This window comes from Accipiter gentilis, chromosome 2 (assembly GCF_929443795.1).
Source record: "Accipiter gentilis chromosome 2, bAccGen1.1, whole genome shotgun sequence".
In the NCBI taxonomy this organism is placed as follows: Eukaryota; Metazoa; Chordata; class Aves; order Accipitriformes; family Accipitridae; genus Astur; species Astur gentilis.
The window spans coordinates 12,090,520-12,116,515 of record NC_064881.1 but is presented as its reverse complement, the minus strand read 5'-3'; the positions used below and the strand labels follow the sequence as shown (position 1 = coordinate 12,116,515).

General features: G+C 35.9%; 1 protein-coding gene across 1 annotated transcript in view; it reads right to left on the bottom strand.

Annotated features, from left to right (window-relative positions):
- Positions 1-25,996, bottom strand: part of RP1 (RP1 axonemal microtubule associated) — a 186,985-nt gene that overhangs the window by 13,680 nt on the left and 147,309 nt on the right. The window contains exons 46-53 of the mRNA XM_049828448.1: positions 25,069-25,321; positions 20,117-20,358; positions 16,855-16,981; positions 15,071-15,219; positions 4,909-5,116; positions 3,214-3,273; positions 2,725-2,903; positions 1,940-2,162 (exon numbers count right to left, since the gene is read on the bottom strand). Of these exons, the coding sequence (XP_049684405.1) occupies positions 1,940-2,162; positions 2,725-2,903; positions 3,214-3,273; positions 4,909-5,116; positions 15,071-15,219; positions 16,855-16,981; positions 20,117-20,358; positions 25,069-25,321 (1,441 nt within the window). The remainder of the gene's footprint in view (positions 1-1,939; positions 2,163-2,724; positions 2,904-3,213; positions 3,274-4,908; positions 5,117-15,070; positions 15,220-16,854; positions 16,982-20,116; positions 20,359-25,068; positions 25,322-25,996) is intronic.

Sequence of the window (25,996 nt, the reverse complement as noted above, 5' to 3'; positions counted from 1 at the left end):
GTCTGCGCTATATTTTATCAACTGCGTTTTGATGGTTTTAGTTAGCCATTAGTATATGCTTCATCACAATCCCAAGTACAAACCAAAAAAACGAAAAGATAACTAAGGGGTGAAATACTAAGACACTTTATGAATGACAGAGCTGTATCTGAAATTTAACAGCACACGGCTTCTGGTTAAAGTGATTATGATCAGCTGCTTTCCATGCCAGTTAACACAATACTGGTTTTGCTTTTAGCTGAGAAAAAGAAAACCGAGGAGAAAATAAATTAGATTTAGGAAGCTGACGGAAAAGCAGATCTGTTTGGCACAATGAATTGCAAGTAAGTTTGTGTGTAAGGGATCACTTTGAACTCCACCTGTGCCACCTGCTGTGGAGCTGCTTAAGGCTCTCTTGGACATAAAATGGCAAAGATTTGGGGGAATATGTTTTTTCGCTGTCCTAATTTTTTTCTTCGCTGTGGTTACAAATCCCTCCTTTAAGACTTCTAGAGCATGTGTGGAAAGAAATAAATGCAACAGAGATGACCTATTTTGCTTGCTTGCTCGCTCCTTTACCTAAACACATAGGTAATATAATACCTATTCCTTTTTTGTGATTTTTTATCTCTTGGTCTCAGAGCATTTCATAAAGAAGGAAAATATTACAAACACACACAAAAAAAGCAAAGAATGGGGAAATTATTTTTTCAACCAAGAGGTCAGCAACAGAGCCAGAGTCAGAACCAAGGTCACAGGGAGTTCCAGTCTCACTGCCCGTTTAACACCCACACTGCATCTTTCTCTCACCATTCCTATGTGCTTGTACATGTATCCTAAATACTTCTGCATGTGACAGCAATCAGTCTTTTGCAAGGGGCACGCTCATGTGCTTTATGTTAATCTGAAGGTCCTCTTTGTTTCAGTCTTGTGCATAGGAGTTGAAAGCCATTAAGCCCTGTTCTGTACCCACACTGTGCAAGACTTCAAGTGAAAATAACAGCTCTAAGCAATATAAAATCTAAAGCCTAAATACAAAATTTAAATTTTCAGTTGCAGCCAAAATACGAAAAAAGCCCCCCTCAACCCCTCTTAATTCTACTGAGATTTCTTGGATGCTTATATTTAGACATGTGCGAACACCTCACTGAAACTGGCCCATAAATTCCAGTCCAAAGTGTATTGGGGTAGTTCATTTAATACCTTCTTCAGCTCACTTTGGATGAACTGACTTATTCTTTACCCAGGTAACTAATTTGTTTTCTGCATAAAACTCAGGCACAAATTATTTGAATATTAAGTATTATATATTAAATTGGGTCTGTTTATTAAATTGAGAATTGTTCTGTCATATGGTGACATTCAGTAAGCATCCCATTAGAAGAATATGGAAGATATGGTGGATTTTAGGTGAAAGAGTTTCTTTTGTTTTGCTTAACAAAGGTGACATGTATAAGACAACTGTTGAGCTAATTTTAACAGGCATAAATATTTGGAGCATGTAACGGTAATAAAGCTGATGCTTATATATAGTTTTGAGCTGTTATTTACTGAGAATCTTTGTCTGGAATGTGCAAACAAACAAAAATATCTTAATAGTAAATGAGCTATAAAAAATCATGTTGTTAATGTCTGTAATATGAGCAGCTGAGGACTAAACAAAGGAAAGTAGACATATTACAGTATTGTAAGAAAGGGATATTTCTTATAAACTGTTCTTTGTAGCATGTAGTAATGGTTCTATGCAGTCAAATGAATATTGCATTTCCCACTTTATGGTACAGAAATTAAGCTGAGTGGATAGTATTTTCCTTCATACATTTAAAATTCTTATCCAGACTTTATGAATCATTAAATAAAGACAATAAAATTTTCTGTTTTGATAAAGGTTTCAATTGTAATATTAGGACATGTTAACCTCCTGGACTACTCTACTGCTTTAAAGTAGATTTATACCTACCAGAAAGTGCTTCTTTTAATGGCCACTCTATAGGGAATTCAATCCATCTGTCTCCATTAAGAGAAAGAGGAAGTGTTTTATTTATGGTGAGACTGAAGGTATCCAGGGTTGAAGTGTTCTGCATTTTAAAGTGACGGAGAGACAACTGGGATATACTGTTTTCCAAACTCTGGAGACCAAGTCTCACTTTATAAAGCATTCCCAAATCAGATGGTAAATGTACCTAGGAAGCAACAAAACAATGAGTTATCATCCAAACAGGGATACATAGATACATGCATAGCTAATTTACAGGAAGAGAAGAAGTTTTCTCTAAAGGGGTCAGCATGGACCTAGCCCTATTTGCATCAGTCTTGGTGCTAAAAGTCCCACTGAGTTCAAAGACAGCAGAACCAGGTTGACTGCAAGCAGTTATAGAAATATTAGCTTTATACTCTAGGGACATTCATTGTAATTATTCTATCAAATTCAAATTACATCCTGCACTGATTTCTAAATGTGAATAATTAATGTTAATGCCATTTAAATTGATATGCATTATTAACTATGACTATTTGTTGACAAAAAAAAAAAAAAAAAAAAAAAAAAAGAATATGCTTGATCATCATGAACTTGAGAAAGCCAAAAATTAAAAATGAAATCTGGTGTGCAACTGAAAATGTCTATTCTGCTTTTCTTGAATAGTTAAACAATAATTTCTGCAATATTTACAGCAATACATTATTTCTCTTTAAAAGGAAACTCAAAGGAAATTTAAATATAGATAAATCTATATATTATTTTACATCATATGTTATTTGGTTCTTAGCCTGATGTTCCACTTTGTTTTCCATGGAAACCGGATTTGACTTGCCATTGCTTCCATAAAAAACCATAACCAACTTGGATATATTTTCTGACAACTTTTCAAAGTCTGTTTTTGTATCTTCTTGATGTTTTGTGAAATAAATCCTCCATCTGCCTTCTGAACAAATAAAATAAGGAAAATAAAAACGAAAAAAAAAAAGATTAAAGATGTTTCTGTTTTCTTATATTAACCAAGGTGCCTGACATAAAATTCCTAACACATGTCTTATTCTACATGGGGAGTATTAATATATAAGCACTTCATCTGGGGGCTGATCAGCTCCCTAAGTATGTAGCCATTTCTTACTATTACAAAGGGGGAAATATTGTCAGTACTAGTAAGTGTAATGACGTATCGTGATGAAAATATTCTCACATTATTTCAGAACTGATAAATAAAACAGTCGATGTAATGGCAGAAGCTATACCTGAATTCATTTGCTCTTTTCCTAAAGGCCAGGCAGAAGTGCTCCTCCTCTCCTGAATTTCTAATTAAAAAAAGATTGAAGACCAAATTAATGCTTTTGTAGAACAGTGTCTAAAGGATAGCAAATGCCTGTATTCATCTCTAGTGAGGCAATTGACTATTATATCAGTTAGATTAAAGATTTAACTAGGAAGTGTACGATGTGATTTTCTACTTAAGCATCATCTCCTACATATCATCCTATTTAATGCACTGACTCTAGAGCTAGCTCTTTACTATGAAATGGTTGTAAGTATTTTTCATTTTAAAGCATTTCTGTTTCATTTATACAATTTATGCTCTGGATGAATCAGAACTAATTGGATATTTTTAATGCCCATTTGACGGGGCTGATGTTCCTCCCACTGATACCAGCTCCTATTGATTTCAGGGGGATTTGGTATAGACCAAAACTACCTGTAAACATTAAATAGAGGCCTGAACCAAAGATGAAAAGCCTTCTTTTGAGATCACAACCAAGTTTGGATTTGCCTATTATTGTATTAAAAAACTCACAGGAACACTTTCTCCTTCTACCAAATCAATGCATTCTGGTAGAAACAGAAACTTTTTTTTTTTTTTTTTTTTTTTTTTTTATTTCAATAGAACCATGTTATATAACCTTAAATACACTAAATATTCCTATATTTTATTCAGAAAAGTCCCAACATACAAGCTAAAACAAAGCTGAAATAACAGCTTCCTCCTTCTCTTTCCGGGTTTCAAATGATCAAAAGTTAGAGGTGATAAAGCAGAGGAAATGGATTGTGCTGGAATTCTACTCAGTCTCAATAGGCTATTGCTGGAGAAGCACCATCATGCCGTTGCTGCTACAGTGAACAGAGATGCCCTAGGAGTTAGGAGGAAAAGAACTAGAATATTTTCTGTAATCTAAGGACTCATCTGTACTGCCTATTTACTCCTCTTAGGGGCAGGATCATAAGAAAACCATCAGCCTTAAACATATATACTGGGCTTTGGTTGCCTACTGATCTGGTTGGCTTGTGCCGTGGTTCCCTCCGGGCTTGCACACCGGGCTGTGTTTGTATTGAAACCGCAGCACAGGGAGGAAGGGTGCGCATTCCCTTCTTGCCTTGACAAAGAGCGCGGTCACAGGCAGTGGGATCAAAACTGCTCCTCGGTGGACTGATTACCCACGCAGTGTCAGGCAAAAGCACGCCCAGTTTCTGGCAAAAGCTACCCAAACAGTGTGGCATAAATAATGTAAACCAGTCTTCTTGAATACAATGGAGGCATTTTCTCCACTGCTTAAACAGAGTTTGCCCCACTATTTACCTCATTTTCACTATGCCTAGCAAGTAGTCAGCAGAGGTATTTGAAGATTACACACTTGTTTCCAAGTGGCAAAGTGGAAGACTTGGAGAGGCAGGAACTTGTAAAGAGAATAGGCCAAATTTGCTGCCATTTATGCTACTGTAAATCTGGTGTAACAAAGCAGAAATTATCCTCTGGCAAATAGTGGTTATTAAATAGTACTAAAACCCAGAGTGTTCAGACACACTAGTTCCCTATGTAATGACAATGTTCTACTGGAATATTTTAAATTATAAGTTGTTTATAGAAGCAAATGACATAGCTGCGTTCTTCAGTTTGGAACGAATTTCTTAGCAAATGATAGTTTGAAAATAATATTGACCTGTGGCCTTCAGAGTTACTGAGGCAGATCTTTTTGCATCGCGTCTGTCTTTTAGCCATGTTTGAGCCATAAACAACGTTTCTGTCCCTGCAGCTGCTGACTCTTTCACAATAATCTTCTCCAGAAACCAGTCAGAGCCTCTCCCTTTTTCAACCACCATCCCTTGCAGAGTCCCAACATCTACTGCTTCCACTTGAAAAACATCCACCTGAAAAATTCAGAATGAAAAAGACATGGAAACAGAACCACCAAACTAAATTAACAGTGTATTTTTAAATCTGAAAGTGAGAGGAAAATCAGAATTATTTTTTTTTCTTAATTCAATAAATACCAACAGAACCAAAGATGACAAGTTTAAAGATGCTAAAATGCGGCATTAAGCAGTAGTCCCTTTGTGGTTCTGCAATTTACTGCTAAACTACCTGTTTCCCCACACTGATCAATCAGTTGCTTATGCTCACTTCCTGAGAGATTTGCCTTCCCAAATGTTACATTTAAATGATTTACAGGGATACCATTTTAAATATCTCTTACTCTCAACTAAATAGACCTCCAAGGCTCCTGTTTGAGGCATGAAATGCAGGGAATGAGAAGGGCAGAAGTGAACATCACAGGGCAGTATTCTATTCTCTTAGAAAAGAATGACAAACTTGGTCCCAGATTTGAATTAACTTGTAGGATTAATTTTAATAAAAGTAGTTGAATTTAATGAAAACATTACTAAAGTTACGTTTAAATATGTTCTACTATTCTCTATCAGTTAAAAAGTCCACAATATTTTTTAAATGTTTAGAACACTGAAGTAAGATCCCTAAAGGAAATGGTGAGATGTCAGACATTAAACATTTTCACAATATGTGATTTAGGCTTTTTGTGGGTCTTACACCTACTTCCTCAGCTGGAAAACAGAGATTAATTTCTTGGCATAGAGACCTTCCACCTGTTTTGCTTTATAGATTTGTGAATGATCATCTTATTTCTATTAAGGTTGGTAACTGGTAAAATCTAGTGTTATTTGTGACAAAATTTCCAGCATGATTTAAAGATATAAAGACGTTTTTGAGGGGACTGGATTGCAATAATGATCAAAAACATTTGAGTCCTGAGAAGCCTTCTCAACCTAATTCACACTGAAGTTGCTCAGCCAGAACAAGAGGGCAGCAATTCTTATTTAAAGGATTGTGCAGAAATGAGACAGAGAAAAGCAGTTTTCTTGCTCTACCAGCCATGGTTATGTGTCTTCCCTGGACAAGTTTCCCAGGTGAAGATCTGATGAAAGATTTGTGTCACCAAGACCAGCCTGACCAGCTTGCAACCCACCACGAGTTAAAATATTGAGCTTGAAATTGCAGACAATATATTGCAGACAATATATGACCACCCATTTTAAAAAAGAATCCTCAGAAACAGAAAAATTTCAATTTTTTTCTTCTTTAACTTTTTTCCTCATTTTTCATTAATATCTGTACATAGGAATGTGAATGTGTGTGTTCGTGAACTACACCTTTAACAGTTTCCTAAAAATAAGCACCAACTTGTCATTGAATTACTCTGTGGCTTCTTCTAGACTGAAAGGTAGTGTTATTCAAAAACTGCTATAGTGCATCATCTAGCCATCACATCTGTACTGTCACCCTTAAGTTACTGTGTGAAATGGGAAAGTGAGAACAGTCAGCTCACAATAATTTTAAGGAAAAAGTGTTAAAGAGGCACTTGAATACTTCCTTCCGATGAGTCAAGGTTATCAGCTGCTTAGTGAATTTAGACTGGCAAAAGCATAAGACGAAAATGACAGTTCCCAGCATAATGTCCTGCAGCAGCAAAGCAAATACATTGGAAGGACTGAAATTCTAGATGGAATGCAGGACTGCAGGGAAAGAGCCTTCTCTTCACATTCTCCATAGTTAAGTCAAAAAAGTTATGTTTAGTGGCAACACCACAATCATATTTTATTACCTATTAGACTAATTTGATGATTGAATACCATTAATCTGAACTCTTAATTTACATTAACTGTGGTATGAGTTTGTTCACTGCTTTATTCTATCTTTAATTGGATTGGTAAAGTCATACTTAAATAAAATAAAATAGCTTATTAAATAAAATGTATTAAAATACACAGGGCTAGAAGATGGATGAAAACCACAGATAATCTCAAGTAAGAAACATACAGAACCCGTCTCTGTTAGTAAATAAATATTAAGTGCCCAAATTGTGAAAATTTATCTTAAAAATTACAGCTTATCCTTGCAAATGATTATGCTTATATTAATGCATGATTTATGGTTATTAATGCATGATTTATGGTTTTTAATGCATGATTATTGGAAATGTATGAGGAAGCTTTTGTCAGGTTAGAATACATGTTAGAACAGATTTCCTTTTAAGAGAAAAGAGTTTTCCAGAGGATGACTAATTTAGTGACACTATCATCAGCTTCTCCAAAAAATCTGTTGTCAGTGATCCACTTTTAGAAAGGAGAGAGAATTAGGAATAAAGGGAAAATACAGACAATATTCTGCAGACTTTTGCTGTCTCCAGAAGGAGGATAGCTGGGTTTGACTTGCACTAAGCTTGGCAGTTAATAAACTCTATTAAGCTAGAAAAACTTGATAGAACATCAGCAGAAGTATTTGTACACCCTTCTCCCTAGTGGTGGTGATTCTGAAATCACTTAGTAACTCAGGTGCAGCGTGTACTATGGGTTATTCATAACCTGGATAATCCAGCTACAGGTAACAGCAAGTTTGTATATATAGGTAACCCATGAAAGGTTTTCCAAATCCTTTTTCCTCTGAAAATAGGTAAATTTTGGCTGAATAAACATATGTGAAAACTTTGATGTTTGGTTTGCATTAGACATGCTACTTCATCAATCGTCAATGTGCAATTTTAACAAGCCCACGTTACAACATGTAAAATCTCAGAAATCCATAGTCAAATTTGCAGACGATTCAGCCATCTAATAAACTGCAAGTTGAAAAACTATTAACTAGACTAGAAATTGTGATAACCGGGGTAAACTCACTTCACAGACAAGATTACATTTTCTCTTTAGTGTACATTTGAAAATCTATATGGTGTAATGAGCTTTATTGTAGTCAAGAGACCAAAAAGAATAGAGAAAGACCGGCAACTATAATTGTTAGAGCTAGTTGAACAATTTGCTAGAGATACTTTATTTGCCAAATTTAATCCACTTTTCTCCTCGCAATCTGTCTGCAAACAGACAGATTATGACATGTATTTCATTATGATTTTAAGAAATTGAATTATTATTAATAATTTAGCTAATATGTTTGTGGATTCATTTCAGTCCACGGATTAGTCATAAAACATAGGAAATATTTGAATTATTGTCAGGTCTTGTATGTCACACGATACTCTCTCTTATCTGATTTACAAACAGGGACCTTTTAAATTACTGGAGGTTTAATTCTTCTCCAAAAAAAGAATGAGGGAGAAAACACACAGAAGATAGGTAAACCTGCAGAATATAAAACTTTTTTTGTTTCATTTTCCCTTAGGGAAAAGTGTTAATTGCTTTTTCGTTACTACTAGCAAGTTAGGTTTGAATGGAGAAAAGTCACCTTAAATATTGATAAATAATACATATAGTCTAATTCAGCAGAGCTTATATTGAATTTTCTTAGAATAGTATTAAAACAATTTGTGTGTATGTACAGCCCACTACATTTTTGTAATTAACACTGTCTGGAGAAAGAAAGATATTCTCCAAGACCGAGCATCTGAGACTGCCAAGGGGAGAGCCGTACATCCTCTGTGACCCAGAAGGGCTGCCCTAGCAAAACCAGAATCAACACTTTTTGTATTTCTTGGATAATAAAATAAGCACTGAAAATTCCTTAAAAACAATCATTCCAGCAACACTTTCAGAATATTTAAAGTTTAATTTTTGTTAACTCCTTTTCAGATCTTCTTCAAATGTTTCTCTTTATTCTGGGACCCATGTTTTGAGCATTTCTTTTGAATCTATGAACCAGTTTGACTTTATTCTCTACTCTTCAGTGTCAGGGCTGGAAACATCTCACTGTCTGTAGCAGCTGCAATCGCTCTTGTAACCAAAGAAGCATTTGAATAATCACTGTGCAATATTTACCTTTATAAATGCCAATCATTTTATAAGCTCAGTATTGAGACTTGATGGTTGGTTAATGACGATATTCCCGGCAGAACTGAAAATGGCAAGTCAAGACACACCATATGCTTAATTTCATCAACCTGTATGCACAAGTGATTTCCCATACTGCTAATGTTACTATCATTTTAATCGGCTTTTATTGGAAAAGGAGTTAGAGCGTCTAGATAAAGGACCTTTTCTATTAAGCTTAGCAAACCTATTGATTTGCTGCCTGATTATTTTGATCTCACTTGTTAATCTGGAGAAACTCCACTGAAAACAAAAGAGTTTTAGCACTGTGAGGCAAAATAAAGGCCCCTGTAACACTGAGCCCAAATCAGAAACAGTGTCTGGACATTCCTGTAGGAGAGAGAAATGAGAAAAAGTTACTTTTGCTGAGACATCACCCTTCAGACTGTGGTCCCATGGGCTCTTCCAGTTGCTCTGAAGTAGAACTCCTCCACCCTGTCCCAAATACTTGTCACATCACTACCTTCTCTTAGACGGAGATTATCACCTTTTTAGCTGTGCCAGCATAACCACACAATCAGCTGCGCTCCAGCCAAATTTTATCAAGATAGACCAATGGAAAAAACCCCAAATTATTAACAATATTATTTGCTTAAATGAAATAAACATTTGGACAAAGTAAACATATGTCACTGTGCCAGCAGGCTCAAGGGTTGGAAACATTGGGTGGTAAGCAGCAGTGATAACCAGCACTGGTAGCGGGACTGTCACGGCCCAGCTCAGTGGAAGGATGAACAGTGCATCTGACTGTGACCTCAGCATCTTTTAATTTGTGTTCTGTACAAACGCTTCTTTAAGAATAGGATTATCCGTGCATCTGAAAAAGCTCACTCTGAATTTTCTCCTAAATTCACATATTTTTGCAAACATGTTTTTGTTTTATGTTAAATTCTCATCCAGAAATTCATTTAAAAGCTTTACTTGAAAAAAAATAAATTAATTTAAATTACAGTGAATGCATAATTAGAGGCTTCTGATAACCTACAATTATCATGGTTCATCCATCTTCAACAAGATTAGTGAATAATAAATGAAAGAATAGGGGCAGTAAAAAAACCCACCAAATAATATTTGCCCTGAACAGACCTTATGTTAATTTGCTTAGTATAACTGGAACAGAATCTTTTTGAAACAGGATTTGTATGCATAGAACAGCAACAGGAGTAAGAAAGAATAGTGGTACATTATAATAATCATCAGCTATGACCATTCAACTAACTTGTAAAAGACATTTCACTCAGACTTCAAGTAAAATACATTTAATAAAATGCAGAAGGACTGATACAGAGACCATATAATCAGCCACATCCAAATCTGTAAACACACATTATATTACACAACAGAAATTAAAAAAAAAAAAACCAAACCCAAAACCAAACCAAACCAAAAAGCCACTGAAGATAGACATCACTTTGGACAAATTCAAACCCATCTGATGCAGCCTGACTGTTGGACTGATTTAATAGCAGTCCAAGTTTGAGATCTGGTTTAGCAGGCAGAGAAAATAGGATGGATGTAGTTTTCTTCAACTTTAGTAATGCATATGATTGTATAATATTTTGATTAAGACACCATAATCCAATATTTAAATGATTCTCAGGTGGCCTCAACTTGGCTGATAATGGGACAATAAAATGTCTAACTGGTAAGTCTCCAAGTGCAGCTGTAAATGGAGCATATTTTCAAGCACATTTCATTGTAGCGAGGCCAGTTAATAAGCTTATGCTCTTTAATATTTTCATGAGTTAACTGGAAGAAAACAAGATTATAGAGATGATGCAAAAATAATTGCTAGTTATGACACTTGAAGAAGTAGGGTACTAAATTGAAGAGTGTTCTGAAAAGATTTTTGAGAGTTAATAAATTACTGGAAAGCCTGCCTTCCAGTGAATCAAACAGCCTAATCTATTTAAATTGTCAAAGGCATACTGATTTTCTTATTGTCATAAATACTGTCAAAGGCAGCAGAAATTTGGTGTGAGAGAACTATCCAGGCTAACAGTCAACAGCGTGACAAAATCCAGTTCCTAGAAGTTAAAGCTTGACGAATTTAGACAGAGAATAGTGTGAATCTTAAAAACAAAACAAAACAAAACAAAACAAAACAAAAAAAAAAAAAAAAACAAAAAAAAAAGAAGGAAAGAAGGATATTTAAGCTTTGAAACAACTTTCCAACTAGATGAGCACTTCATCACTGGAAGCCATTCATTCTGAGTTAGATGTATTTTCTAAACTATTTAACTTGAATTGAAGCTAATTCAGTTCTTGCTGCATTGAGGAGAATGGTTGAATATTTTATTTGCTGAAAAATGCAGACTTGGATTGACCATAACTATTTTAAGGTTTTTGATAAATCAAGCTAACAAAGTCAGCTATATTTTATTTTAAAGTTATCTTGTTTACTAAAAAACTGAAATAAACGTGGTATAGAATTCACTCATCCAACTTTGTCTATCTAAAATATGTCTATAGGCAGATAATTTCCTTGTAAAATCTTGAGAAAGCAGCAGGCATTCTTTGAGGATAATAAATGTCCAAATAAAGAGAGAAGGTAACCACCTCCTGGAAGCATCTACTTCACTCCCTTTCTGCAGAAGAAGCTCAAGCCATCATGTTAGAAGAAATGTGTACATTACAGGCAACTAAAGCTAAGGGAGATGTATTTCAGCTTTAGAAATGTAATTTATGTAATTTATTTTTGAGGTCTATATAGACAGAAAGCCACCCCACCCAAGTAATTAATTTTAGTGTTAATTAATTTTGTACATTTTTTAATTTTTGGCAACAAAGTTTTACATTTTTTCTTGCCCTGCAAAAATATGTCAGGAAACCAAAATTAATTACTCACAGAGCTCTAATGCATTGGCCAGTGTTATGTAGGTAAGCTTGGTGATTGCAGTGGTATGTTCTAGCTCTGCCTCCTATGAATCTGTTACTGACTGTAACTACTGACTGGGAAATACCACCCTGGAGGTATCACTGAGAACTGCACATGGCTCAGATATTTGCCACTGTCTCCTAGGGTTGTATAAAGCTTTAGTTACGTTCTTTCTTTCTGCTTTTCTCCTCACAGTTTCTGACAACCTCCACCAGTCTTTCTTTCCCTATGATGGTATTCCGTATCTTCCTAGTTTCCATCTGATTAATCCTTCTGCTAGGTGACCAGACCATTTTACTGTTCACTTCTGTACTACAATAACTTGGCCAACAGCCTACCACTATGATTAATACATTTGGACCAATGGTATTTTGCAATTATTTAATCATTTTGTCAGATATGCTCTCCATAAGAGAAGGTTTATCTGTGGTTACAAAATAGTAGCATTCTAGATGTGATGGGATGTGGATGCCACAGACAAATATTGACTTCCTACTAGGGGCCATAGTACTCTGTCCCACATTCTGGCCCTTCTTAGTGTATTCCGGCACACTTGGATTTTCTCCTGACATAATTTTTTTAAATTGCGAATGCTTAATCTGTAAGTGAGTACTGAAACTGCACACCAATAGTCACCTCTCACTGACAATTTTTGTATGTGCTGCAGTTACCATGGTACCAACCTGAGCAGTTGATGTCTAAATATAGGGCAGGATAAAGGATATATCTTTTCAACAACTAATAGAATCAAGTAAAAATTCACAGAGATTTTACTGCTCCATTAACTTAGAGTACTTAAAATACTGGCCACTTTCATCGTACTGAGATTAAAATACTTAATTATTAGTCATAACATATTCAGTGTAGTTTACTGACTTTGATGGAATTGATCTGAAAAAAGCCACATTCTCAAAGAGGAAATTTGTGGGTAACTCACAGCCATATGACAGAGCATACAGCAAGTCTATCAAACACCGTATAAGGAAGCACAAAGAATTTCATTCACTGGAAAATGTTGGGTGCCAGAAGCAATATGGAGATACCGTAAGGATTTCACAAAACTGGGCCCCGTTCTTCACAGAATGTCTGCACCAAGTATACTTTGGTTCAAGAAACTGTTTGTAGCGGGTAACATTTATCAGACTTAAACTGACTCGTAAGTATGAGTAGATACTATTAGGATTTTATGAAAGCTGAACTGCATGAAGTGTGCTGAGATTGCTTTGTCTATCCTTACAGTTTTTAGCAGAACATCAAAGTAGGCATCGATGTGATAGCAATCTGAAAGAATACTGTTCTTGCGGCACTAGTCCTCGCACTTATTTGTCTGAGCAGATCACCAGAAGCTCAGCTCTCTTAGTGACAGTGCTGCTCTCTCAGACATGGGGTGAGCCACAGGGAGCTTACTGGTGAATTAATAATGTCATGCACATTACTTTATCTACCAGTTCTCTGATGGTTTCACAGGTGTTAGGACTTTGGAAAGACACAGAGCATCTTTTCAGATAGAAGAAGCTAATTCAGTCTTACTATCATGTAACTTAGCTCATGTAAATAAAAGACCTGTTAAATGAGAGAAGTGTATCTCCAATCCACTGCACAGTCTTCTGAATAGTTAAACATTCTTATGTATTTCTGCATTGCTAAACTGTTGTTTGTAGCAGCCCTGACATTCTGGGAGACTATTGCCATATTTTGATATGATTTCTAACAGAAACCCTGTTCCAGTTCACTAGCTGTTATTGTATAGTCAGGGCAAAAATTATTGCAAGGAAAAGCACATTTTAAAATGTCAGAACAACTGTTAAGATTCAGAATGCAAATTCTGTCTGTTACACTCCAAAATCCCCTAAACCACCAAGTCCAGACCCTCTGATTGCAGGGCTGCTCGGCACAGTATGTGATTGGGCTGGTATAGAAAGAGAGATTCTACACTTGAGAGACTGTTTGGAGATTGCTTATAAAGGGAAGAAAACACTGGGAAATTTCCAAAACATGTCATGAACAAAATGTTGCTGCAAAGGCAGGAGTCATGCTTGCAGAATCAATTTACACTTTGTCAATTAAATAAATACCTTTATTTTCACTGAACAAGGAGCAAATCAAGACTTTTCTGTGGTTCTCTATTACTTATCTACAAGCAATTTCTTTTTAGGGCCCTAAAATATTCCTGTGCTGATATCTACTTTTAGAAATATAAGGATACTATGTTACATACACACACTGCTCCTATAAAATGTCAAATAAGTAATGAAAAGATGGGTACATGCCAGCTCTGCCTCTGTAAACCAGAAAAATTCTGTGCTACAGTGAAGAAGATGCAAATACTATAAAAACACCCTTCAGATTATGAATCTTTGTAGTTCATTTCTGTTCTCTTAGGCAACATTTCTGGGTGTGCATCCCTGGTCCCTCTTCATTAAAAACTACCAGTCTAGAAAACAGATTGCTCACATGTGGAATTATGATTTAAGGAGAAATTCAGTAAAACTTACATTAAACTACCTTTACTCCATGAGGACAAAAGGACTGCAGGTCTAAAATCCAATTAAATCAGCTCATCAATAAACCATAATCTGAATTTCAACACTAGGAAATGTTGAGAAACTCACTCCTGCACAGTGAGTGCATGACCCCCTTGGTAGACCTAAGAAAACTATGGAGGGTAGTGGCTGACTGTCTGGAGAGAGACCAAGAGCCAGACTGAGGGGCAGACTGGCACTGGAAAGGCAAAAGCCAGGGAAAGGATCCTTAGCCTGAAGGATGGCTGGAGGGGAAAAGAGGTATTAAAAGAAATTGAGTCTCTTTATAGCTCTATTGTGAAGCAAATGCGCAGGAAATCCACTGGCATGTCACTGAAGACCTTCAATATTTGCAAAATTGAACGTAAAAGCACTTGATATAGTCACTTTATTACTTGTCAGTATTATTAGCATCAGCTATATAAGCATCAGTATTTCCCACAGAAGATAGATGCAGAAATTGATATACACATGCACCTACAATCACAGAGCATTGCAAACTTCATAGACTCTATCCCACTCCTATTAAGTCCACGTGAATTGGACTGAGTTCTAAAAGTGCAAAATATCATGCAGAAATGATAAGTATACCTTTCCTTTAGTGAAATTATTGTCTCCTTTTCTGATTAACTTTCTTCTGCCAGTATCTCCTAAAAGGCCTTGCAGCATGACATAGACATCTGCCTCTGTTCCTGACCCAGGGGTTGCTCCCGTAGTGATATAGAGAACATAGCTTTTCACTGTTGGGAAAAAGAAATCAAAGGTTTACCAAAGCTTAATAGGTTAAAAAATATGTTATTTAATAATTACTACTATTTTAGTTTCATTTTTGGTCCTGCCCAGAGTGATCAAAAGGCCAAACTATATCATAATGCTTAGAAATGCATGTAGAAGCATTGTAATTAAAATTTAAGAACCACTTTTATAAGGAATAATAAGCCAAATAGTTTGTGAGTGGACCTGGAAACACAGGTAGAAGAGAAAATGAAAGAAAAATAAACACACCACAATTTGTTATAAAAACTTGTATATAATACTCTGCCACACACTTGCATGCATTTAAATATGTAGCACTGCTATGAAACAGTTCCTAGGCTATGGATGACACTAAATTACTCAAAAAGCACATGTCCACTCTGAGCCTCACAGCGTTCAAATGAAGCTGAACTCTGTCAGAAAGATGGCAACTTTTGTATTTCCTCTGGATCATGGTCCGGTCAGTGGCTGCACTCTACACTGTACCAGTTGCAGTTCTTGCCCTCAGCAGAGGATTTCCAGAAACATTGTGTGTTCTCTGACATGTCACCTTACAACTCTTCAGCTGAGCATTTCTTGGATGGCTGTTCATGTGAAGTACCTGTTCGTACTCCCAGAGAAATGCATAACACACTGGTGATCTGGCCCCCCAAATGAGAAAGAAGCCACATCCCCAAAACATTCAATTGAAAAAGAGAAAAAAAATATGGGGAGAAGGTAAAGAAAACAGTATCTGTGCTCATGGTAAATGCTCCTTGGAAAGGCGAGCAGCATTTGTTAAGATTTAAATATCCGTGCTCTTCTGGGGGGGGGGGAGGGGGAAGTATTTCAAAGAGAAAAAGAGCCTTCCCAGGGAATATCCCAGCAGTACTCTTCTCAAATTCATGTTCAAGGAGCTTCTGCCCAAGTGCTTTTTTTGATACTAGCTTTGAAAGCACAGCAGAAAAGGCAAGGAATACACAGATTACTTGGGCTATTGATGTAAACCCTTAACTCCTGGGAAACACTTGGAGGAGACCGGGATATTCTCATGGTAGAATATTTATTTAGGACAAAAGATCTTCCATTCTTCACTAACTTTAGTTATAAAACCTCCCAAGAAACACAAAGCAAACTAAAAAAATCCAGTCTTGAGGTCATCCTCTGCATGAAGGAGTTTGATGACAAACAACTGCTAGGTCACAGAAGAATGCCTGAAATTCTAGGAACACAAACAGATGAGATTCTGTTGTGAGGAGCCATGGATCTCCCTCTTATCTGAAATTACAGTACAGGAGTTATTTCCTCTGGATTTCCTTTGTTTCCTCTGGAAGAGAACCAAATCATATTATTGAGAAAAAGCTGAACTCTGAGTACTGTTCAAAACTTTTTTAATGTTTTCAGTGTTGTACGCTTGCTCTTTTACGTGTCACAAACTGATACCAATCAGACTTGAATGCACAATTCTCAGTTACAGGGTCTGAGATTTGTTTTCTTTAAACACTGGAGCGGATTGAACCTAGCCATGTATCACTGGCTAAGATGAATAGAAAGTATCTGCTAAATCATTTGGACTGCTCTGAAAATCAGCCTTCATCACTGACCACATCTTTTTCCAGTGTTTCCGCTTTGTGACAAACCTGCTGGAAAAGGGGAGCCAGCTGTCAGAACTGGAAGCTCAGCCACTCTTTCTCCTTCTTCGTCTGCAAAGTTGCGACAAAATGGAAATTCTAGAATATTTTTACTTTCTCTGTGTTGAAGCTTTACCTTAGCAAAGAGCAAAAAGAAATACCTTCAGCATCTGTTATGCTTTAATGGGAACTATAGCAAAAGACATACTATGAAACAGCTATGACACACCATCTCAATATTAAAAAAGAAGAGGAAATATTTTTTCTAAAATGTTTTTGAAAGCAGCCTTTTAAAAGGGAAGGAATAGCTGTCTTTCCCAATTCAAAACAATTAAAATGTTGCCAACATTACTGCTGTAGAGACTACAGTAAGGGAAAATAATATTTGGAATGGTTCAAAAAGGTTCCTTTATGTAACCTATTCATCCCGCATATGGAAGAAAAAGAAGTGTTGATATGCCCATTTCAGCTTGTGAGAAATGTCAATATGCCATAACATTTTTCAGTGCATAATGTTTTCTCATTCGAAGTAATGGTAAAAAGAAAATTAAATGTTTCTGGGGAAAACTGAAAAACAGAAATTAAGAATGTTTTACAGCATGTATGTATATCGGTACATATGTATCATATGAATATATAGAGTATGTTACTAAATATTTTTAATCTCTATGAAATTCTGTATAAAGAGTAACAAAAGGGTGATCCAGAGCTAAGTAGCTTAGTCTTACTGTAAGAAAACATATTTTAATTATTAGGTATCTTTCTTACACTATGGTACTACTAGCTACACTAAGAGATAAAGTACCATGTTCTAAACTATTTAAAGCTAGACAAGACAACATATTTGAAAATACATTGCATGAAGTAACCCTGCTTTGAAGAGGGCACAAAGAATTCACTCATACATTTCTTCATGACCTAACACACTAAATTAACCAAACCCTTAACCCAGTAAGCTCAACCATCTTTGGTTAGCAGTAGCAGTTGTCACTGGGAGACAGTAGCAATATTTTGCCTCCAAAAGACTTCTGTTATTTTTCATTATGACAGATACATTGAAATGCTTTTTTAAAATGCAGCGTAAAGGATAATGTGAATACAATTTCCCTTCCATGCTAACATCTACATTCCTGAACAGTTTCTTGAAAATCAGATTTCATTTACTGTGTTTTATTTCTTCAAGAAGTGAAAGAAGCAAGAACAAAGATGTTAGTTATTACATGCTTCAGAAATAAAGCATAACTTTATTTTGTTCTGGACATTATTTTATAATGATTTCAGTTTCCTCAAAACCACCAAGAGAATTATTTTGCAGTTGTCCTAGTTTCAGCTGGGATAGAATTAACTGTCTTCCTAGTAGCTGGTACAGTGCTATGTTTTGAGTTCAGCATGTGAAGAATGTTGATAACACACTGATGTTTTCAGTTGTTGCTCAGTAGTGTTTACACTAAAGTCAAGGATTTTTCAGTTTCTCATGCCCAGCCAGCGAGAAAGCTGGAAGGGCACAAGAAGTTGGCACAGGACACAGCCAGGGCACCTGACCCAAACTGGCCAACGGTGTATTCCATACCATGCGACATCACATCCAGTATAGGAACTGGGAAGTGGGGGCGGGGAATCGCCGCTCGGGGACTGGCGGGGTGTCGGTCGGCGAGTGGTGATCAATTGCCCTGCGCATCATTTGTACATTCCAATCCTTTTATTACTGCTGTTGTCATTTTATTAGTGTTATCATTATCATTATTAGTTTCTTCTTTTATGTTCTATTAAACCGTTCTTATCTCAACCCACGAGTTTTACTCTTTTCCCGATTTTCTCCCCCATCCCACTGGGTGGAGGGGGTGAGTGAGCGGCTGTGTGGTGCTTAGTTGCTGGCTGGGGTTAAACCACGACAGCAGTTACGGTTATAAAAATGAATTCTGAATCTAAATATGGAATTCAACCAACTGCACCTGCATTTACTTGTGGCAGAAGGGGGAAATCTCAGACTCTCTGTGACGCGCAGACTTGTAAAATCAAAATAAAATAGCATAGAAATGATCATCTTGGTTCTAACCAGCAGTGTAAGTAAACTGCTAAACTGTCTTTAATAACAGATATTATCCACAACCTCTTATACCAACCTAGTTATTTCATACAAGGAATCAGTCAGTCCTGCTACAGAATCCACAGAATAACAGAGGAAATATCTTCCCAAAACCCCAATAATCTACATACATCCCAAAGCAGAGAAATTTATATTTTCTTTCTCTTTCTAATCCTACCTAATGTAAATGTGCATCTTTTCCTTATTTATATAACTGATATTGATTTTTTTCTAACTCAGCTTTGAGTCATTGTTCTGAGCTAATGAAGTAAACCAGACTAATAGATGTCACTGTTTTAACCTGCCAACTTTCCGTTCTGAAATTTTTACTGTGATACACTGTCTCCTACAATATCCAGGAAGCAGTCTTAATTTTAGCAATAGATTTGTTAGATGACTATTTCATCTGGCTACGCACATGAAATTAACAACCTTCCTACCATTTAAATGTCAGGGGGTTCAGCTCACTAATATCATGTATTGGACAGGAAAATTATTTTTTTTCTCCAGTTTTTCATGAGAGCAAAATACAAACATTAATGGACAAAAGTCTGTCTGCAATTTGAATGAAGATGATTCTTTCTCTTAGATTTCTTTTTATTTTGCCAGCATAAGAGGGTAAAGATATTTTTGTACAGTGAAGTGCCACAACAATTTCAGTGTGATGTCAGATTTTAGCTCCAGCATCTTGGACAACAGAAGAAAGATTGTCACTTTTGCTATTCACTTCTTCTTTTCACATGCCAACTTAAAAGGCAGATATTTTCATCAAAAGGCATTTCTAGTGTCTGACTTAATTATTTGCCTTGAATGACTGGGTCTAAACATGTAACAGCCAATTTGGAGTTATGTAAATAGTGCAATGTATGCCAGTGGGTAGAGTTCTGAAAAGACACCACTGGATATGCTATAGATGATGGTACGTCTATATATATGCCCTCCAGAAATCCACCTAATTTTGCAAGATTTTTGTTATCCATAGCTACCCTAGTAAGTGTTTTGAGCAGTCTCTGAAGTTATCACTCTACAAGTGTCGTTACCAGATGCACTTACTCTTGTAAATTAAAAATTATGTAATTTCAGACAGAACTGGAAACTGGAAGCAATGGCCATAGAATGTGAAAAACAGGAGAATTTTACAATAAAGACACAATAAGCAATTGCTTTAGTTTTTAGGTTTTTTACCTCACGACAATGCCAAGTCTCTCCTTCTCCAGCTTCTTCAATTTCTAGGCGAACTTTGAATATAGTATTGAATTTCTTAGTCAGTTCCACTGAAGTCTCATAAACCTGCTTTTTATTAAGTGATCCTTTTGGGAATATGACTGAAGTACAGGTACCTTTTTCATCACATACAGTTAGAGACATTTTAGGATTCATGGAACTGGAAGAAATATCACTAGTTGTGACAAGGACATCCCAAATCCCTGTTGAAAGTAAACAGTAGAAAAAAAATTAATGGGTTTGCTGAATATACAGAATAACACAGCAATTTGTAACAGTTAGTTACTGTTAGATGAGTTAGTGAGCAACTAGCAACCTATTCCTACCTTTGCAGAGCTAAAATATTGGCACGTAACAGGTTGACTCATTATCATTGATTTAGAGAGAAGCAGATTTGGACACCAGCCCTTCCGTAGTGATAACTGACCCTTCAGAGATGGACCAGTCCAATAGCACTGTGCAGATAAGACTGCCAGTTCCATATTAGAGACTTATGAAGAGCCATGCCAATCTGTTGATTTTTTTTCCCCTCTTGTTTCCTCTGATGATTTAAATTTTTTTTTATTACTAATCACCATGCAAAAGCAGCAGATTTTCTACTAGAGAGTACTGGTTATCAGGTTTGCCTTTGTCACGGGAGGGTATTTCTTCATTTTAACTTTTTGAGGAGTTACTTAAACCGGAATGTTAAAATTTGCTACATATATTCTATAACAAGATGCTGATGAGATAAACTGGTTCAGAGCTTGAAATGTGGTATTTTTATCACAGATCACCACAATTATCATGCCAGCAAAGTACAAAACTTCATCCATTTCTTCTGTGAAGAAGTGATGTTTGCTGAGAGATTAAAAATAGTCCTATATAACAGCACATAGATTTGCCTACTTTAGGGACACAGAAAACCAGCAGTTTTACTTAAAAAAAAATAATGCAAAACTATATTGAAAAAGAATAGTAGCTCATGTTCAAACTAAAGGTCTGGTTTGAACCACTTAGTCTCTTAAACATTCTAGATGAATTGGCAGTCATCTGAAGATTCATAAGGACTGCAGACTGATACCAGGTAGGCTCCTGAGTAACTTCTGTAATGCTATACTGAACAGATATTTAGTTAAAACTCCAATTAACAAAGTTTTCAGGGTCAGAAACTTGTACCCATCAAAAAAAATCCCACTGATTTAGCTAGCTTTAACATTTTAATTCATGTTAACAGAATATATAGAGAATTCAGGTCTATCAAAACCATGTTCTCCATTTTAAAAAAAACATGGCTCCCACAGAGAGGCTTTGGTCACCTGGGCTGATACAGAATTGAGCATGACCATGTTTTTATTAAGATAACTTAGCTCTGTTTATGAAAAGTGAGGCAAAGTATGGATTTAATAATTTCAAATAGCTATTTTGTAAAACAGGGTATTTTACTCTGAGTAATGGAAACAGTTACTTTCTGAGTTTATGTCCCTAGTCCTGTAAAGTCCAGCTTCCTAACCACAACAGGCAGATCTTTATCTCCTACTATAAACTAATGCAAATAAAGCTTTATTACTTTAGATCAGGTGAGGATCTGTGCCATAAATTCGGGTCTTGGTGAAGGTAAAAAGTTAGTACTCACCATCTTTAAAATAATCTAAAATAACTTCAGATGTTATGACTTTATGGATAATCATAAATAGCTACTATTTTCATGTCTATGAATATTAAATATAAATGAAACCAATTATATCCATGAAAAAATGGAAGTAAAATGAAAATTTATCATATCCCCTTTGACATAATCCAAGATTTTTTAGCCCTTTAGGACTGAAACATTAAGCCTTTAAACTATCAATGTATAGCTGCCTAGGAAGACTGAATGCAAGGACTATCTCTGTTGGATCATACAGTACCCTACACTGCTATTACATCTTAAGTGTATTGTATAATCTCTGATAAATTTGTCAAGATTCAACTTAAAAGCAGCTGCATTAAGCTTCTTTCCTTCTCTTTAGTTAAGTCTAAAAAAGAGCTATGCTAAAAAATTATTCTTTCTTTCTCAGAAATCTTTTCATTTTCTCAGAATGGCATTGATGGACTGCTGAAACCCATTTATTTTTACGACAACTTTGTCCATTAGCTTAAATAACTCTTTTTCCTCCTTGATGTGTAAGCCACCATTAATTTGATAGAGCACAACTGTGTCCATTTTGAGCATTTAATTTGCTAGTCTGAATATGTCAAGTTTTTTCATTACCATTTCATGACAAAGACTTGCCACATTCCCAGTCATCATGTCTTCTTTACAGCTATTCCAGCTTGAACCAGCCCTTCTGGACAGAGGTGACCACAATTGCACACAGCTTTCTCGGTGAAATATCATCATTGTTTCTCTGTAGTGACGTTAATTCTTTTTTATCTTCATTGATAATGCTTACATACATTGTGGGGTCACAATTACTTTACCCACAGCCACGTCACGTTACTGTCTCAAAAATTATCCTGCAATCATATAACAAATCCAGGTATTTCTCCTAGTCGTATCCTGCTGATGAACTCTTGTAGCAGAAGTCATTACAAGGCATGGGGATACAGACCCAATACAGTCTAAAGACTTTATCTCCTGATAGTACTCTCAGCTTTGTAGCACCAGCAGATTTCATCAGCGTATTCATTCTCTCTTCTCCAGCTCTTTACAAGTCTTCCTTTTACTACTACTTTCCACCTTCTTATTATTACCTAATAATTTTCCATAAAGCAAATAAAATTCAGTACCAAAATCTAGACAGATTAGATGTCATTACATTTCTCCTACTGGAAAATATTTCTAAAGAGTATCAACTTTGTTTTACAATCTGTCTTTAGTAAAGTCATGACGGATTCTTCTCATTTCCTATTTGCCTCTATTAACTATTCTTTCCTTCAAAGTGCGTTATACAGGTTTGTATGTGATCAATTACTAAGTCTATAGTCACCTACATTATGCTTTCTATTTCTTAGTTGGAGGTATTATCTTTGCTATTTTCAAGTCATACTTTGTCTTCATAAAATTGTTTCAAGTCCTTGCTACTAGATCTGCCACTTCATTTCCCAATTCCTTCAGTATTCTGGGCTAACAACTCCTTTGGTTGTCACTGTTTGACTACATGAAACTCAAAGTTCTACTTGCATTTCAGATTTGGTGATTTCTAATAACCTCATTCCCATTAGTAATTCTCATTTTGTTTCCCTTGCCAACATTATGGTTCCTTAATGAAAACAGAGGTCAAGTATTCTATTTGTTTAGGGATTTTACCTACATCACCTTCAGTCCGCACTCTATTGTTCCTGCATAGTTACACATCTTTCCAGGTTCTTTTTATAAGTAAATGGTTGAAGAACCTTTACTATTTATTTTAATTCTTTTATAAAATCTGACTCAGCTTGACATTTAGTAACTCCCATTGTATCCATGTACTTTCTGACCTCTAAGGTACAGCACTCTTTGCTGATAGGTCTTTTATTTCTCCATTCCTTGTAGGCTCATTGCTTACTTGTCATATTCTTTCTAAAGTTATTATACACCCACACCAGAACTGATTTTCAATAGATCCAGAGTTGAGTACTAATAATCATAGACTGGAAAATATTAGCAAGTCTGCACTCAGATTTTTGAGGACTATGTGTGTGTGTATGAAACAGAGGAAGGAAAATGTTTTTACATAGCTATGTTCAGACACTAATTAAGGTGCGTAAAGAAGGATGCAGTATTTCTCTTACTTTTCATATTATCAGTGAAGAAAGATGCAACAGACTCTGACCAACCTCGGGCTTCTGCTCGGAATTACCCTCAGAAGACACCTGCCTCACTCTGTGGATTATGTAGGGGACCTATGGAATCTACTTTTTTAGAGACCTGGAATACTTGCAGTGGTGCAATACAGCTATTTTGTATTTTGAAATTGTCACTACTCTAGCTCTGTTCTTCCTATGCTTATATGTCCATGGTATTCTGTCCTTCTGTTGTCTCAGCAACATTATTTTTCTATTTCCTTAGAAGATATAAGATATTCACTAGTGAACTAAGTACAGGTAGCTAAATATGGGGATACACACTACTAACTGTGTCTGCAACCATGTATAATATAAAACTCTCTGAGCATTTTCATGAAATATCCATGAGCATAGAAGTTAACAAGATAAGTTTGCAAAACTGCTGTTATAGAATGCAAAATTCACACCTTTGGGTTAGTTAAACTTTACATAGTTTGGTCTACCAGTTCTGAATCAGATTTCATAAATGGACCCAAACCAACCTCTTTTACACCTCTTCAGAAAAGACGTGAGAGCGCTAAGAAATTCAGCACCCCAGCAAAGCACAAAAGACTTACCCTGTTTTCAGTGTCTAAGCTGTTTCTGAATTTTGGTCTTTTTTTCATTAAACAATTTGAATGGAATATTGAGTTCAGGTCAACTAGTTGTTTGCAAGAACTTGTGCCATTGATGTAAGTAAAAAAGAAAACTGTAAATAAAAGCAAATGCTTTCTGCAAATATATGAACATACGGGAAAATCTCATTCTGCTAAACGAGTTTTTATATCTCTTCTTGTGATTTCATCACTGTTGCAGGAGCCTTCTGTTCTGCATTGACTGCCATATGGAACAACCTACCTCTTTCTGCTTCAGCTTTTTTCCAGCCTCAACTAAGAACATAGTTCCTTCATTGCCTCTATCACTTAATATCTCCCTTCTGCTCTAGTCTTTGTTCCCTGAACATTACAATTGTATTTACCAGCTCTGGAAAGTGTTCAGAGAGGCAATTTGTGTAAGAGATGCAACTCACATTTAAGATATATTATTTTTGTATTTTGGTTTTAGTCTTAAAAATAACCCCAAAATTCATAAGAGTTACAATTAAAACAAAAGCTGGAAGGAGCTTTGATGATTTTGGACCTTACCATAAATCTTTCCTGTCAACATCCCATTCCTGACTTTGCCAAGAAGTTTCAACATTCGTTCCGTCTGTGCATCACCAACTCCACTGTCCAACCATTGCTGGCAAAGAAATGTATATTGGCCATCAGTCTTGCCTGATTCATGGATGACAATTTGGTCCAGGTACCATCCAGCTCCATAACCCACATTATGGTGCTCAACAAGCACTTTGCTTAGCTCTCCAAGGTCTACTGCTCTCATTTCAGAGATACAAACCTGAGAAGGTAAAGGCAAAATGAATAGCAAACTGATTAAACTGTATATTTACCATCCATTTTTAAGAAGATTATGTTTGGAAAGACATTCCTTTCAATGTTGAAGTATCTTTCCCTTTCTGATAGTAAAGAGAGATGTTATAGGCTGACATTCATATTTGGAGACCCTGTTCAGAAAACATGTGGATCCTTGAATATGTACATTTTGCCTTGTTCATGATGACTGCATCCCAGGCTTTATTATGAAAAACATTCCACTACTTTGGGTAGAAAAGACCCTCTGATCATTAATTTACTTACAGAAGTCTCATGAAAACTGAAGTTACAACCAATCCCTCATAACTGAAACAAAGGGAGTGCTTCAAATATCAGGATAGGCCTGGTAAATTGAACTTTGGTTTAGATAAGGCATTTTATTTTTAAACATTTCAAAGTCTTTTCTGTTCTAAGACATCCTATTTTTCAAATGGGAAATGTCATATTATTCACCTCTGAACAGAAATACTGACACTGTTGATGACTATGCAAACAAAGGAAGATACTGACATTAGAAACTATAACTAAGGCTGTGCACGCATACAGGCAAGAATTGATGTGCTCTTCAGATGTAAATAGACATCTGTTTAAATATTGCTACGGCTACCAGTAAACAAAAGCTAAATGGCAACAGCACTAG